The sequence below is a fragment of the Microcaecilia unicolor genome, chromosome 1 (genome assembly GCF_901765095.1).
Source record: "Microcaecilia unicolor chromosome 1, aMicUni1.1, whole genome shotgun sequence".
In the NCBI taxonomy this organism is placed as follows: Eukaryota; Metazoa; Chordata; class Amphibia; order Gymnophiona; family Siphonopidae; genus Microcaecilia; species Microcaecilia unicolor.
In genome coordinates, this window is record NC_044031.1 from 282,312,016 (window position 1) to 282,327,468 (window position 15,453).

The window sequence follows — 15,453 nt, forward strand, 5'->3', positions numbered from 1 at the left end:
GTCAATTGAAGGGCTTATTTCCAAAACCCTCTAAGTCCAATGCAACTAATTTGGCCTTAATGGGTTTTGGAAATAAGCCCTTCAATTTTTTTTCCCAAGAAACATCTTCCGCACCCTAGTACAGTCACTAGTGATAAGTCACCTGGACTACTGCAACGCTCTGTACGCAGTCTGTAAAGAACAGACCATTAAAAAACTCCAAATAGCCCAGAACACCGCAGCCCGACTCATTTTTGGAAAAACCAAATACGAAAGTGTGAAGCCCCTAAGAGAGAAACTGCACTGGCTCCCACTCAAGGAACGAATTGAGTTCAAGATCTGCACGACCGTACACAAAATCATTCACGCAGATGCCCCACTATACATGCTAAACCTAGTAGACTTACCGCCCAGAAACGCCAGAAGATCAGCCCACAAGTTCCTCCATTTGAACTTCCCCAGCTGTAAAGGAATTAAATACAAACAGGCATACGCTACTACATTTGCATACAAAAGCACACAGATATGGAACGCACTACCCGTGGCCCTGAAAACCACGGACAAATTAACCAGCTTTCGCAAATCTTTGAAGACACATCTCTTCAACAAGGCCTACAAAAGTCATCCTTAATTAAACAAATCACTCCTTATACCACCCAAGTGCTTTAAAACACCTCTCACACGACCTTACCTAACACCTTTCCATCTAAATCCTCATCTACCTTCAGCTTATTATCGACTGTATCTAAGATTATGTAATGACTATATCATATTAACATCCTGTAAGCCACATTGAGCCTGCAAAAAGGTGGGATAATGTGGGGTACAAATGCAATCAATAAATAAATAAATAAATAAATAAATAAATTTTACCTGGAGAGTCACTAGAAGTTACCTAGATGAGAGTGCTGCTGAATATATGCAGAAAAAAGTTATCTAGATAACTTTAGGATAGCCATTTATCTGACCAGAATTATCCAGATAATTTTAGCTGGGCAGCACTGACTATGACAGCTGACCAGCTAAAGTTTAACCATACCCTGGGAAGGCCCCCAGAAATACCTCTCTTTATCTGGGCAGTTTGTGCAGGCAACAAATTGCCCAGACAAAATTTAGAGGCAAGCAGGAGGAAAATTTAAATCTCCAGGGTTTGTCCAGATAGTTTCATGTTAGTCAGGACATCTCCTTGTAGTATACAAAATATGTTTGCTCTGGTTGTACCAAAATGATTATTTCCTTTGGTGGCTATAGAAAAATATTAGTATATCTATGCCTTTGAACTTAGAAAAATGGAAAAAAGAAGTGGGGTAGAGTCAAACAGATGTAGGAGTTCAGGGAGATTAACATATTCAAAGAGACTATCCAGAATTGTTGTTTTAATTCTAAACTGTCACAGCCTTTCTCCTCATCTCTTCCTTCCACAATGCAGCCATCAGGAAACAATAAGTTTAACAGACAGGACATGAGCATTTTTTTTTCAAGTTTTATAGCTCTAATCTTTTCATGAACAAACATAGATCACTCCAGTAGAGCGACCTTTGGGCGTCTCATTTGTGTTCTAATTGGTCACAAAGAGACCTGCGCTTGTGGGTGGGGAAGGAAGGGTGCATGTGGTGAGTGAGAAGGTTGTACACTGTCATGTACAGTTCCTGTTTTCTTGTCTCCAGCCAGGCAGTCCTATGGGATGTAAGTGAACAGATTCTGAGCCGAGAGAAGGATGAGGCAACCGATGCTCACCTTTGGGCTGCTGATTCCTCTGCTCCAGCTCTGGCTTCCCCAGCAGCTCGTGGAGTGCAGCTGTAGTGGCAATAACTTCACCCTAAATGTGATTGTCCTAGATGACGACACATCTCCCTGGACTTTGAAAGTAGTGGAGCCAGCCATCACACAAGGGCTGAAACTCATTGAGGATCAGCTGAAGAAAGAGGGTAAGCGACTTTGCTTTAATGCTAGCATCTGGGATTTCATTCATGAGTGGGCAAAGGTCAAATATTATAGGACAGAGAGACTGATTCTTACAGGCCCTTTTACTAAAGTGTGGTAAGTTTTTGCACTTACTACACATCAACAGCCAAAATGAACTCACAGTAAGTGCAAATCTGTGAGGAAATTGTTGAGGGTATGTCCTGATTTCCCTCTGCTGTATCCACACAGACAGGTTCCCTATTGTGTGTTAATATCAAGCATAATTAGCACAGATGTACAACATCACTTCTTGAGGTGCCATGAAATACACCTGCATTAACTGCATGCTTAACAGCTCATGCCACTGAACGTGTGCTTATTGCAATGTGCAGGGCATGTCCAATCTCTGCCATATCCTGCCCCATCCTGTCACTAGAAGTTACCTAGATGAGAGTGCTGCTGAATAAATGCAGAAAAAGCTTTTTAGTGCACCAACCATTTAGTGCATGGAAGACATTAGGAGTGGAGGAGTGGCCTAGTGGTTAGAGCAATGGTCTTGCAATCCAGCAGTGGCTAGTTCAAATCCCACTGCTGCTCCTTGTGATCTTGGGCAAGTCACTTAACTCTCCATTGCCTCAGATACAAACTTAGATTGTGAGCCTTCCTGGGACAGAGAAATATCCAGCATACCTGAATGTAACTCACCTTGAGCTACTACTGAAAAAGGTGTGAGCAAAATCTAAATAAATAAAAATTAGCACAGGGCTGCACTATTGGATAGCTTGTGTTAAAACTTGTGCTAGCACTCTAGTAAAAGGACCCAGACACTGATGTAATTATCACAAATGTGCCAGTACTATGCAAATTTTTCTTTTAATACAGATTAATTTCAGTATTATTCAAAGTTTCAAACAACTTCTCAGAGAACATCGCTGTAATAAAGTCCAAGCGAAACTGCGGCCTTTATTGTAAAAACCTTAACTTTATCTCTTTTGAAGTGGGGTTAGTTTCCTCGTGAAATCGCTGCTTTGCTCAATTTTCTGTGCATGTTTACTCTGGCAAAAAAAATCACTAATGAGCTGATTGGCATAATTCTTCAGCTCAGTAGTGATTTTGTATAATTTTCTCAAATGGCTTCACAAATGCAGAATTAGGTATGGAAGTTGGCAAATAGCATGAATAAAAACTCACAAACATATGTAATGCTCCCTTCTGACCTAGCTGGAGTCTGCCTGAAACAAACCAAAATGCAGACTGAGATGGTCCAAAATGGATTTATTAATTACGCGACAGAACAGGAAGGGTGCACAAATGTCTGACTTGGCCAAGTTTCGCCCTTATTGAGCTGCCTCAGATCTAGTAATACTGTTAAAAACAATTGAATTAAAAGCATAAGTATATGTATCAAATAAATAATATCCAAACATATAGTAAATAGTACAACACATGAAACACAATTCTTTAAAAATATGCAAAATATTGGGCCCTGTTTATTTTATTTATTTATTTATTACATTAGTACCCCACTCTTTCCCACATACAGCAGGTCCAGTGCGGCTTACCTAGTAAAAGAAAGCATCTTACATGGTAAAGAATTCAGTAAAAACAAGGAAATGTAGGAACAGTATTATAAATTGTGATGATCATAACTACTTACATTATGAAAGGCATTACAAAGGACATGTGAAAAGAACGTAATGAACTAGAATAGGGAAAGTAGACAAGGATATGATAGGTGAGAGGGAAGGAGAATGGGAGGGAAATGGTAAAGGATGGAGGGAAGAAGATGAGGGATTGAGTATAACATTGGGGTCAGAGTAAGCGTCGACATCTTAGCAGGAGTATCGTAGGTGATCTGGTTTACAAAGATGCTCTAGCATTTTTAGCGTGCACTAACTGTGTAGATGTCCATAATATTCCTATGGGTGTCTAGATGGTTAGCATGTGCTAACTTTTAGCATGCACAAGAAAAGCTAACGTGCCTTTGTAAACAGGGCCCATAAACTACCAAAAAGTCAACTATATGGAACAATAACTAAAAGTATCTTATAAAACATATAGGGGTACTAGGAAACAGGGGCGTATCTGCGTGGGGCCTCAGGGGCCTGGGCCCCCGCAGATTTCGCCCTGGACCCCCCTACCGCTGCTAACCCTCCCCCTCCGTTGCTGTCGCCTACCTTCGCTGGCGGGGGACCCCAACCCCCGCCAGCCGAGGTCCGCGTCCTCCTGCCGCTGCCGGCTGCCTGTAAAGGAATTCCGTCAGCTGGCGGGGGACCCCCAACCCCCGCCAGCCAAGCCGAGGTCCTTTCATTTCTAAAGCTGGCGCCAAAAGTTTCTTCTGAGTCTGACGTCACTGCACGTTGTACGTGCAGGACGTCAGACTTAGAAACAGATGCTTCTGTTTCTGAGTCTGACGTCCTGCACGTACAACGTGCAGCAACGTCAGACTCAGAAGAAACTTTCGGCGCCAGCTTTAGAAATGAAAGGACCTCGGCTTGGCTGGCGGGGGTTGGGGGTCCCCCGCCAGCTGACGGAATTCCTTTACAGGCAGCCGGCAGCGGCAGGAGGACGCGGACCTCGGCTGGCGGGGGTTGGGGTCCCCCGCCAGCGAAGGTAGGCGACAGCAACGGCGGGGGGGATCGGTAATGGCAGCGGCTGGGGGGAGGGGGATCGGCAATGGCGGCGGCGGCGGGGGGGCTATAATGTGCCCCCTCACTCTGGCCCTGGCCCCCCCTACCGCCGCAGTTCAGATACGCCCCTGCTAGGAAATAACCATAACTCAAAGCAACTGAATATTAGTACCATTCTCAGAAACATACTCTCATTTGTTTATTTGTGACATTTATATCCCACATTATCCCAAACAAGTTTGAGTTCATTGTGGCTTACAATAAACAGTATAAGGTACATAACAAAGAATAATGCGTAAGAAAATAATTTGTTGTCAGAATCCAATTTTACAATACAGTATCATAAACATACTGGGATAGCTAAGGATGTTTAACATTTAGAAAATCTATTATGAGTAAGAAATTGTACATGAAGCAAAAAGAAAGTTAATGGTAAATAGAGTAATAACCAATTCAGGTAATAATTGAGATATGGTTGTTCTTTGTGAAGGTTTGTTTGAATAGGAACAATTTGAGGATTTTGCGGAATCTTGTATATTTCTGTATATTTCTTATTTTGGATGGTAAGGAGTTCCACCATTCGGTTCCTAGGTAAGTGAAGTCTGCAGTGGACAGTTTTGTAGATCACTTTTTTGCAATTTGGGAGGTGCTATATAATGGATATTCAGTAAGTTTAATTGGCACTTGATATACCACCTTTTCTTTGAGGAGGTCAAAGCAGTTTACAATTACAAGAACAATAGTACTACAAAAGGAAACGAACTCCAATATATGACAAGAAAGACACACTCAGCAAGGATCTTAATCATACAACTTAAGCATTAAAATTAACAGTAAAGTTGCTGCGCTTCTACTATGTTACAAGTGAAGCAGGAAAAAAGTTATCAATCAGGAGGGCTGCTGAAAGCTAGCATGAAAAAATAGGTCTTCGGTAGGTTTTTGAACTGAAAAAGTGAGAACTCGTGTCTAAGTTCTGGAGGTAGATTATTCCATAAACATGGTGCCAGAAAATAATAGGCTACTTTCCTGGTGGATTTAAGGTGTGTGACCTTAGGAGAAGGCAGGACTAACCGATTAGAATCTAACTGGTTAATTAATGGCGTTGTCTCATTTGCAAATAACTATTTGGCCATATTTATACAGCCAAATGGACAAACCCTCCCTTTCAGGTTGTGGCAGTTAGGAAAATGCCAGAATCCAGGAAGGCTAATTTCAGCACAGATGAGACAAAGAAAGCCATAGGCCTTGCTCTGCAGCACCATGACACAATGTTTGGCACATACACCATGAAGAGTTTTCTAAAGACTAATGTCCACTTGCAAGGAGTGAAAATGAAATATAAATATAAAATTCAATTATAAATGTAAATTAGTAAATGCTGTTAAATGTGTATATTTGTGATACTGTTTCATGGTAGTCCTATTATTAGGTTTTAATTTGCTGTTCTCAAGTTTACCTCATTATTGTACTTATGTTTATAAGTTTTATGTTAAACTTTACTTGCTGTACATAGCCTTGGATGACTCTCTTCATAAAGGTGGTTAAAAAAAATCCCAATAAATTAATAAATAAAAATCCAAACTAGTGTGAGACAGAACTGCAAACACCAATGGGTCTTTTTACAATGGTGCGCTGGAAAATGGCCTGCGGTAGTGTAGATGTGGGTTTTGGGCACACGCAGAATCATTTTTCAGTGCACCTGTAAAAAATGCCTTTTAAAAATTTTTGACGAAAATGAACGTGTGGCACAATCAAAATTGCCGTGTGTCTGTTTTGGGTCTGAGACCTAGCGGTAAAGACTCGCGCGGTAACCGGGCGGTAATGACCTACGTGCGCCAAATGCCACTTGGTGCGTGGCTGATACTTGTGGCCAAAAGTAAAAATTATTTATCGGATGCGCGCCAAAAATGAAATTACCACAAGAGCCACACGGTAGCCGTGCGGTAACTCTATTTTGGCATGTGTTGGGAGAACGTACACGCTTACACGGCTTAGTAAAAGGGTCCCCAAGTTTGAAAAAGTCTAAAAGCAAACACAAAACGACAAAAAGAGGCTTTTTACATTAAAAGAAGCTATAAAACATGCTTACCGTTTCTCTCCCTCTCAGATACAGGTCTTGCTGCATTTGAAGTGAAGCAACATGTGCTGCCATGTTTATCAGCATACTCATATTTATTTATTATTATTATCTCAGTTATACCCAGGGCTTTTTTTGAGGGGGTACTTGGGGGTACTGAGTACCGGCACCTTTTCCATTGTCTGCTAAAATTGACCCATGGTCCCCAAGTTTTAATGAAAGAGCTCAGGCTCTGCACACCAATTCTGCCTTGTCATAGATTCTGTGACAGGTTGCAGAGGGCCTGGCTATTGTGGGGTGGATCTCTCAGTGATCACCCCCCTGAAGGGTGGTCTGGCATTTGAGTACCAGCACCTTTTTCGCTAGAGAAAACGCACTGTTTATACCCCACATTTTCTCAACTGTATCAGGCTCAATGTGGCTTACATCGCACCGCAGAGGCGAATGCCAATGCAGTAAATTAATCTAATACAATAATAAATCTACAATTGAAATAATAGGGAGGAAGGGGAAGGAATGAAAAGAACAGGGGAACCAGGGGAGAGGGATGGTATGTACAAAGTTGTCAGTAGATTGAAGCGTATCAGGCAGTGGAGACATATGTTGAGTCCTTGGAGTAGGCTTTTCTGAATAATATAGTCTTAAGAGATTTCCTGAAACTCAGATGGTTGTGGATGATTTTTATAGTTTTTGGTAAAGAATTCCATAAATGTGAGCTTATAAAGGAGAAGGATGAAGCATATGTGAATTTATACTTAAGCCCGTTGTAGTTTGGCCTTCTCTAAGCATACTGTTTTTTTACTCAAAAATAAAATTAAAAAATATATAGTATAATTAAGAAGATTATTGCCAATAAATATATAAAATTATGTAAAGAACTGTTCTGATTTTGTCCAAATACAATGGACTGTATGAAATGCTGAAATCAGGGGTCTCTCACAAAACAACGGAGTCATATCAATCAATAGGAGACCCTCAGGGGAGCTGAACCACATCAGCTTGGAAAAGAGACGGCTGAAGGGAGATATGATTGAGGTCTACAAAATCCTGAGTGGTGTAGAACGAGTAGAAGTGAATCAATTTTTTTTTACCCTTTCAAAAAGTTCAGAGACTAGGGGACACTCAAGGAAGTTACATGGAAATACTTTTAAAACAAATAGGTGAAAATATTTTTTCACTCAACAAATAGTTAAGCTCTGGAACTCTTTGCCAGAGGACGTAGTAAGAGCAGTTAGCATATCTGGATTTAAAAAATGTTTGGACAAGTTCCTGGAGGAAAAGTCCATAATCTGCTACTGAGACAGACATGGGGAAGCCACTGCTTGCCCTGAAACTAGAAGCTTGGAATTTTGCTACTATTTGGGTTTCTGGCAGGTACTTGTGACCTGCATTGGCTACTGTTGGAAGCAGGATACTGGGCTAGATGGGCCATTGGTCTGACCCAGTATGGCTATTATTATGTTTTTATACTTTTATGCTTAAAAATGGCAAAAAATGCCATGCATTCCAGCACTGCATATCAGTGATGTCATCACATTGTAATGACACATATAACAAGTCTAAGCAATTCTACCCCCTGAAAAAGCCTCAGGACTTCATTTTAATGCATAGTGTAGAATTTAAAATAAATAAATAATAAACCTAAAAAAAGACTGTTTTGGGTGTTTTTAAAAGTATGGAACTTAAAAGAAATCTATATGTAAAATGGGGACAAATAAATAAATAACATATACAATAAAAACTTAAATCATAACAAGTACAAGTCAATACATAAATAATAAATAGTGGAAAAAACATATAAATAATAAGTACATTAAAAACAATGAGCCTATTGGGGTACAGTAGTATTGAATGTGCAAGATTAGTGAAAATCCATAATCATATTATAGATGTAAAGAAATTATAAATCATAAAACACTGAGAGATTGGGCAGGATGGCTGGTGAGTAGGTTGCATCGCTAGTCTGCTCCTGAGGACTTGCTGGACCAGTATGTCAGGCAGAGATTACTGGCTTCTCCTCAGCTTCTATGGGTGAACCAGCTGGAGCCCATGGTGAGAAGTGCAAGGACGACTGGAGAACCAGGGAGCTCTGGGGATGAGTGTTTGTTCCAACCCCTGTTGGTAAGACCTACTCATATAACTTTGGAGACTATCTGGACAGCATTAGATTCTATTTACAAAGTATGTGTTGGTTTGAGCCCATCAGTTCAGCATAGCTTTCCCCTTTCCCTCTCTAAACTCCCCCAATTACCTACCATACATGTACCTTATCTACCATAATATCACCTTGTACTCATTCATACCTGTATTTGTTCAGACCGAAACCGGCTAACGCCGTTAATGGTAATATGTACAGTGGTGGAAATAAGTATTTGATCCCTTGCTGATTTTGTAAGTTTGCCCACTGACAAAGACATGAGCAGCCCATAATTGAAGGGTAGGTTATTGGTAACAGTGAGAGATAGCACATCACAAATTAAATCCGGAAAATCACATTGTGGAAAGTATATGAATTTATTTGCATTCTGCAGAGGGAAATAAGTATTTAATCCCTCTGGCAAACAAGACCTAATACTTGGTGGCAAAACCCTTGTTGGCAAGCACAGCGGTCAGACGTCTTCTGTAGTTGATGATGAGGTTTGCACACATGTCAGGAGGAATTTTGGTCCACTCCTCTTTGCAGATCATCTCTAAATCATTAAGAGTTCTGGGCTGTCGCTTGGCAACTCGCAGCTTCAGCTCCCTCCATAAGTTTTCAATGGGATTAAGGTCTGGTGACTGACTAGGCCACTCCATGACCCTAATGTGCTTCTTCCTGAGCCACTCCTTTGTTGCCTTGGCTGTATGTTTTGGGTCATTGTCGTGCTGGAAGACCCAGCCACGACCCATTTTTAAGGCCCTGGCGGAGGGAAGGAGGTTGTCACTCAGAATTGTACGGTACATGGCCCCATCCATTCTCCCATTGATGCGGTGAAGTAGTCCTGTGCCCTTAGCAGAGAAACACCCCCAAAACATAACATTTCCACCTCCATGCTTGACAGTGGGGACGGTGTTCTTTGGGTCATAGGCAGCATTTCTCTTCCTCCAAACACGGCGAGTTGAGTTCATGCCAAAGAGCTCAATTTTTGTCTCATCTGACCACAGCACCTTCTCCCAATCACTCTCGGCATCATCCAGGTGTTCACTGGCAAACTTCAGACGGGCCGTCACATGTGCCTTCCGGAGCAGGGGGACCTTGCGGGCACTGCAGGATTGCAATCCGTTATGTCGTAATGTGTTACCAATGGTTTTCGTGGTGACAGTGGTCCCAGCTGCCTTGAGATCATTGACAAGTTCCCCCCTTGTAGTTGTAGGCTGATTTCTAACCTTCCTCATGATCAAGGATACCCCACGAGGTGAGATTTTGCGTGGAGCCCCAGATCTTTGTCGATTGACAGTCATTTTGTACTTCTTCCATTTTCTTACTATGGCACCAACAGTTGTCTCCTTCTCGCCCAGCGTCTTACTGATGGTTTTGTAGCCCATTCCAGCCTTGTGCAGGTGTATGATCTTGTCCCTGACATCCTTAGACAGCTCCTTGCTCTTGGCCATTTTGTAGAGGTTAGAGTCTGACTGATTCACTGAGTCTGTGGACAGGTGTCTTTCATACAGGTGACCATTGCCGACAGCTGTCTGTCATGCAGGTAACGAGTTGATTTGGAGCATCTACCTGGTCTGTAGGGGCCAGATCTCTTACTGGTTGGTGGGGGATCAAATACTTATTTCCCTCTGCAGAATGCAAATAAATTCATATACTTTCCACAATGTGATTTTCCGGATTTAATTTGTGATGTGCTATCTCTCACTGTTACCAATAACCTACCCTTCAATTATGGGCTGCTCATGTCTTTGTCAGTGGGCAAACTTACAAAATCAGCAAGGGATCAAATACTTATTTCCACCACTGTAAGCCACATTGAGCCTGCAAAAAGGTGGGAAAATGTGGGATACAAATGTAACAAATAAATAAATAACACGGAAAATATTTCAAGGTTGGAAAGTTCCTTAAATCAAAGTATTCTTAAAACTGAAGATCTATCATTGCAAGTCAAACAATTTAAGCAATTTCAGATAGTAACTCAACAGGACAGAATGCTATTTCAAAGGAGACTAGAACATTTTGATAATTATACTCATCAACTGAATGTGAGAATTTTGAATTTTCCTAGAGTTTGACAAGTTCTCCTAAAGACCTGTTCTACCAATTCCTTAAAGATTGTTTGAAATACCCTGAAACTGTTTATTCACATCTTCATAAGATTTACTTTGTTCCAGTGAAATGACAGGTAGCTGCACGTGAACTGTTAGACGGATCTTCAGACTGCTGTTTGGAGCGTTCAGCAGAAGAACCTATTGAAAGATCAACCCTGATTGTTTCTTTTGTTTCTACACAAGATAAGGAAGCCCTGTTCGGTTTATTTTTCTGTACACGTATATGTCACTTTATGGGTGGGAAGATTCCCAGATGTATGTAAATGGACTCAGACCAGGAGAGCTAGATTCTTGTCTTATCGTTCCCATGTCCTCACTTTAGGAGCAAAGTTTTAGTTATGATACCCCTGTAACTATATTGTTTTGTTGGATTGTGCTAAGTATATATTTTATGACCCTTTTCAATTACTTTTCCTTTTGGAATGTAAGGGGGCTGGTGCTGTTGGATCATCTAAGCCTTAGTTATAGTGACATTGGACTTGATATTGATTTAGCTGATATAAAGTGTTTAGTTTTTTTTTCTTTAAGACCAACTTCCTTTTGTGTATTACTCTTGCTTCCCTCTTTTTGTGGACTATAAATGCAAGTAGAAAAATTATTATTTAATTGAGTGACTGTTTCTTGGATTTACTATTCTTTTGCAATTTTGCTTGCTTTTCCTTATACAGATTTTGATTGTATTGTAACTTGAAAGCAATAATAATAGTTAAAAAAAAAAACATCAAGAGATCCAGATTTAAGCCATATGGATGTACTGTGTTGAATTAGAAAATCAGTCTTTGTTCTGACCTTAATGACATGTGGTCCAAATTACTGCCTGTCCAAGAGCATACAGGTTGTAACAGCACACCAAGGGCTCATTTTACTAAGGTGCGCTAACAGATTTAGCGTGTGTTAATGACTAGCACGCACTAAATGCTAAGAAGCCTATTTAATTCCTATGAGCTTCTTAGCATTTAGTGCACTTTAATAAAAGGAACCCAAAATCTGTAGTCTTTATAAGAACATAAGAGGAGCCATACTGGGTCAGACCAATGGTCCATCTATTCCAGTATCCTGTTTTCCAAACAGTGGCCAAGCCAGGTCACAAGTACCTGGCAGAAACCCAATTAGCAGCAACATTCCATGCTACCAATCTCAGGGCAAGCAGTTGCTTCCCCGTGTTTGTCTCAATAGCAGACTATTAATATTTTCTCAAGGAATTTGTCCAAACCTTTTTTTAAACCCAGATACACTAACCACTGTTACCACATCCTCCTGCAAAGATTCTAGAAGTTAACTATTCGTTGAGTGAAAACATATTTCCACCTATTTGTTTTTAAAGTATTTCCATGAGTGTCCCCTAGTCTTTGTACTTTTGGAATGAATAAAACATCAATTTACACTCATTCTACATCACTCAGTGTTTTGTTGACCTCAATCATATCTCCCGTCAGCCATCTCTTTCCCAAGCTGAAGAGCCCCCTAACCCTAACCTCAAAAGAGTGACCCCTTTGAAGTGAATGTTCAACAAGTGCCTTTCATTTCAGGACACTCTTGTGTTCAATAACTCTCTTATTAAATTGATGTGCAGTCTTTCCAATGTATCCTAACCCACAAGGTCACACAGAGGGCCATAATCAAATGGGGCTGGCCATCTATAGGGGCGGCCATCTCTAATGACGGCCCTGTCAAGTGGCATACCAGACTGTATTATCAAAACAAGATGGCTGGCCATCTTTCGTGTCGATAATACGGTCGGGGCCGGCCAAATCTCAACATTTGGGCTGCCTTAGAGATTGCCGGGATTAGAGATGGCCGCCATTGGTTTTCGCCGATAATGGAAACTAATGCCGGCCATCTCAAACCCGACCAAATCCAAGCCATTTGGTCATGGGAGGAGCCAGCATTTGTAGTGCACTGGTCCCCCTCACATGCCAGGACACCAACCGGGCACTCTAGGGGCCACTGCAGTGGACTTCACAAATTGATCCCAGGTGCATAGCTCCCTTACCTTGGGTGCTGAGCCCCCAAAACCCCCCAAAACCCACTACCCACAGCTGTACAACACTACCATAGCCCTTAAAGGGTAACAGGGGGCACCTAGATGTGGGTACAGTGGGTTTCGGGTGGGTTTTGGAGGGCTCCCATTTACCACCACAAGTGTAACAGGTAGGGGGGGGATGGGCCTGGGTCCGCCTGCCTGAAGTGCACTGCACCCACTAAAACCTGCTTCAGGGACCTGCATAATGCTGTGATGGAGCTGGGTATGACATTTGAGGCTGGCATAGAGGCTGGTAAAAAAATGTTTAAAAAATTTTTTTTTGAGTGGGAAGGGGTTGGTGACCACTGGGGGAGTAAGGGGAGGTCATCCCCGATTCCCTCCGGTGGTCATCTGGTCAGTTTGGGCACCTTTTCAAGGCTTGGTCATGAACAAAAAAGGACCAAGTAAAGCCGGCTAAATGCTTGTCAGAGCCGGCCTTCTTTTTTCCATTATCGGCCAAGGCCGGCCATCTCTTTACCACGCCCCTGTCCCACCTTTGGTACACTGCAGACACGCCCCCTTGAACTTTGGCTGGCCCTGCGACGGAAAGCAGTTGAAGCCGGCCAAAATCGGCTTTCGATTATACCGATTTGGCTGGCCTTAGGAGAAGGCCGGCCATCTCCCAATTTGTGTCGGAAGATGGCCGGCCTTCTCCTTCAAAAATAAGCAGGACAGCTGCATATACTACACCTATACTTCTACAATTGCCGAACTGTCTCAACTTATGTCCTGGAGTTCTTGAAGATTTTAATTTGCATCTATAATGGCCTACAGGGTGCTTGTCATTTCTTTTCGGCACTGGTAAAGCAGATGGAACCAAGAAATCTTGAAGGTTCTTTTTGTGTGCTATCATTAATTCTTTTTTTGGAAAGACATGCAAGATTGTGGATAATATACCAATGTTTTTTTTTATTTTCTAAAATCTTCACAATTTCTTTGGATAGGGGATTGAATGATAGAGCACACATAATTTTATCTTCCTTGTTTTTTTTTAACAGGATTAAGAGCAGTTTCTCTCTTAGGGGGTCTTTTACTTAGGCGCGCTGGCGCTTTTAGTGCGTGTTAAAAATAGGCATGTGCTAAATGCTAAAGACGCCCATAGGAATACATGGGCATCTTTATCGTTTAGCAAGCGCCTATTTTTAATGCACGCTAAAAACGCCAGCACACCTAAGTAAAAGACCACCTTAATGACTGCTGCACGTCTATATTCCTCATTAATAAAATGTTTTGGGTAGCCTTTCTCTTTGAACCTTTCTTTCATTTCTGTTGATCTCTTTGTGAAGGTCACAGGGTCAGAACACAGCCTTTTTATCCTCAAAAACTGGCTAGATGGTAACTTGGTTTTAATCGATTTGTTGTGACATAATCATGGCGATTGAAAGCCAGAACTACTGCCAGACTCCTAAAAGTGCCTGGAAGTAGGACTGATTTGGCGCAAGGCAATGCTGCGGTACAGTTACTGCCATTTTGTAAAAGGGCCCCTAAATTTGTTGTCCTCAAATTTAATTAAAATGTTCCAAAATGGGATACTTCTATTGTCTGCTTATATTTGAAATTTCAGGTTAGAATCTAATTAGCCACTTGTGGAATTCATTTAAATCTGCAACTGTACCATGCTAAATCATAAAAATGCCATCTATATGACATTTCCAAAAGGAAATATGAAATTTTTCTTCAAAATCTGCAACATATAGATTGCAGGGCCCTTAATTTGTTGATAAAAAAATGTTGTGAAATGCAAAGTAGTTCTCTGTTAAAGCTAATGTGGCCAATTCTACAGTAATCTCTGTTTTGGTATCCTCAGATGTGACTCTCTTTTAGACAGATTGTTCCTTATAATTTCTGTTGCCAAGTCCCTTAACATTACATTGCTCCAGGTACAAACTTAAATTATGAGCCCACTAGGGACAGAAAAAGTACCTGCACATCAAGTTGAAGACTGTTTCTTATTTCGCAAACTATCAAAGGCACACATGATAAGACTGATGATTAAGAATAGAAATACTCAATTCTCTACCTAAACTACTGACGACAATACCTATGACCTCATTCATATCTTATCTTGAATATTACTATTATTTATGTTAACTTGACTTCACCATTTGTTGTTATTTGAATTTATATCTACTTGTTCTATGTAATCAGAAATGACTATCAGTTTAATATCTGCTATAATGTGAGCTATATTGAACTTGAACTTGTTTGAGATATTGTGGGATATAAATGTCATAAATAAATATATGTAAACCACTTTGGTTGTACCCACAGAAAGGCTGTATATCAAATCCATGACTCATTTTTAAAAATTCTATAACATCACACCTAACTTCTTGGAATGCCCCCCCCCACCCTGTCCACCCATGCCCTTCCTACGGCCACACTACTTTGGAGTTGTGTGCTATGAAATTTAGCTGTAGATTTTATAGAATAGTGTCTAGGGCTGATGCACGTGTAACTCAAAATTGTTGCCAATTACTATCAATTATTTTTTGTTGACACCCCGTTAACCCCCCTGTTTACTGCATGCCAATGCCAACGCAGCCTATTCAAGGTAAATGGGCTGTGTCGGCATTAGTGCACGATAG

General features: G+C 41.1%; 1 protein-coding gene across 1 annotated transcript in view; it reads left to right on the plus strand.

The window, feature by feature from the left end:
• Positions 1 to 1,708: 1,708 nt before the first annotated feature.
• GUCY2C (guanylate cyclase 2C) overlaps positions 1,709 to 15,453 on the plus strand; it is a 246,423-nt gene continuing 232,678 nt past the window's right edge. Inside the window, exon 1 of the mRNA XM_030211775.1 lies at positions 1,709 to 1,907. Coding sequence (XP_030067635.1) covers positions 1,709 to 1,907 — 199 coding nt within the window. The remainder of the gene's footprint in view (positions 1,908 to 15,453) is intronic.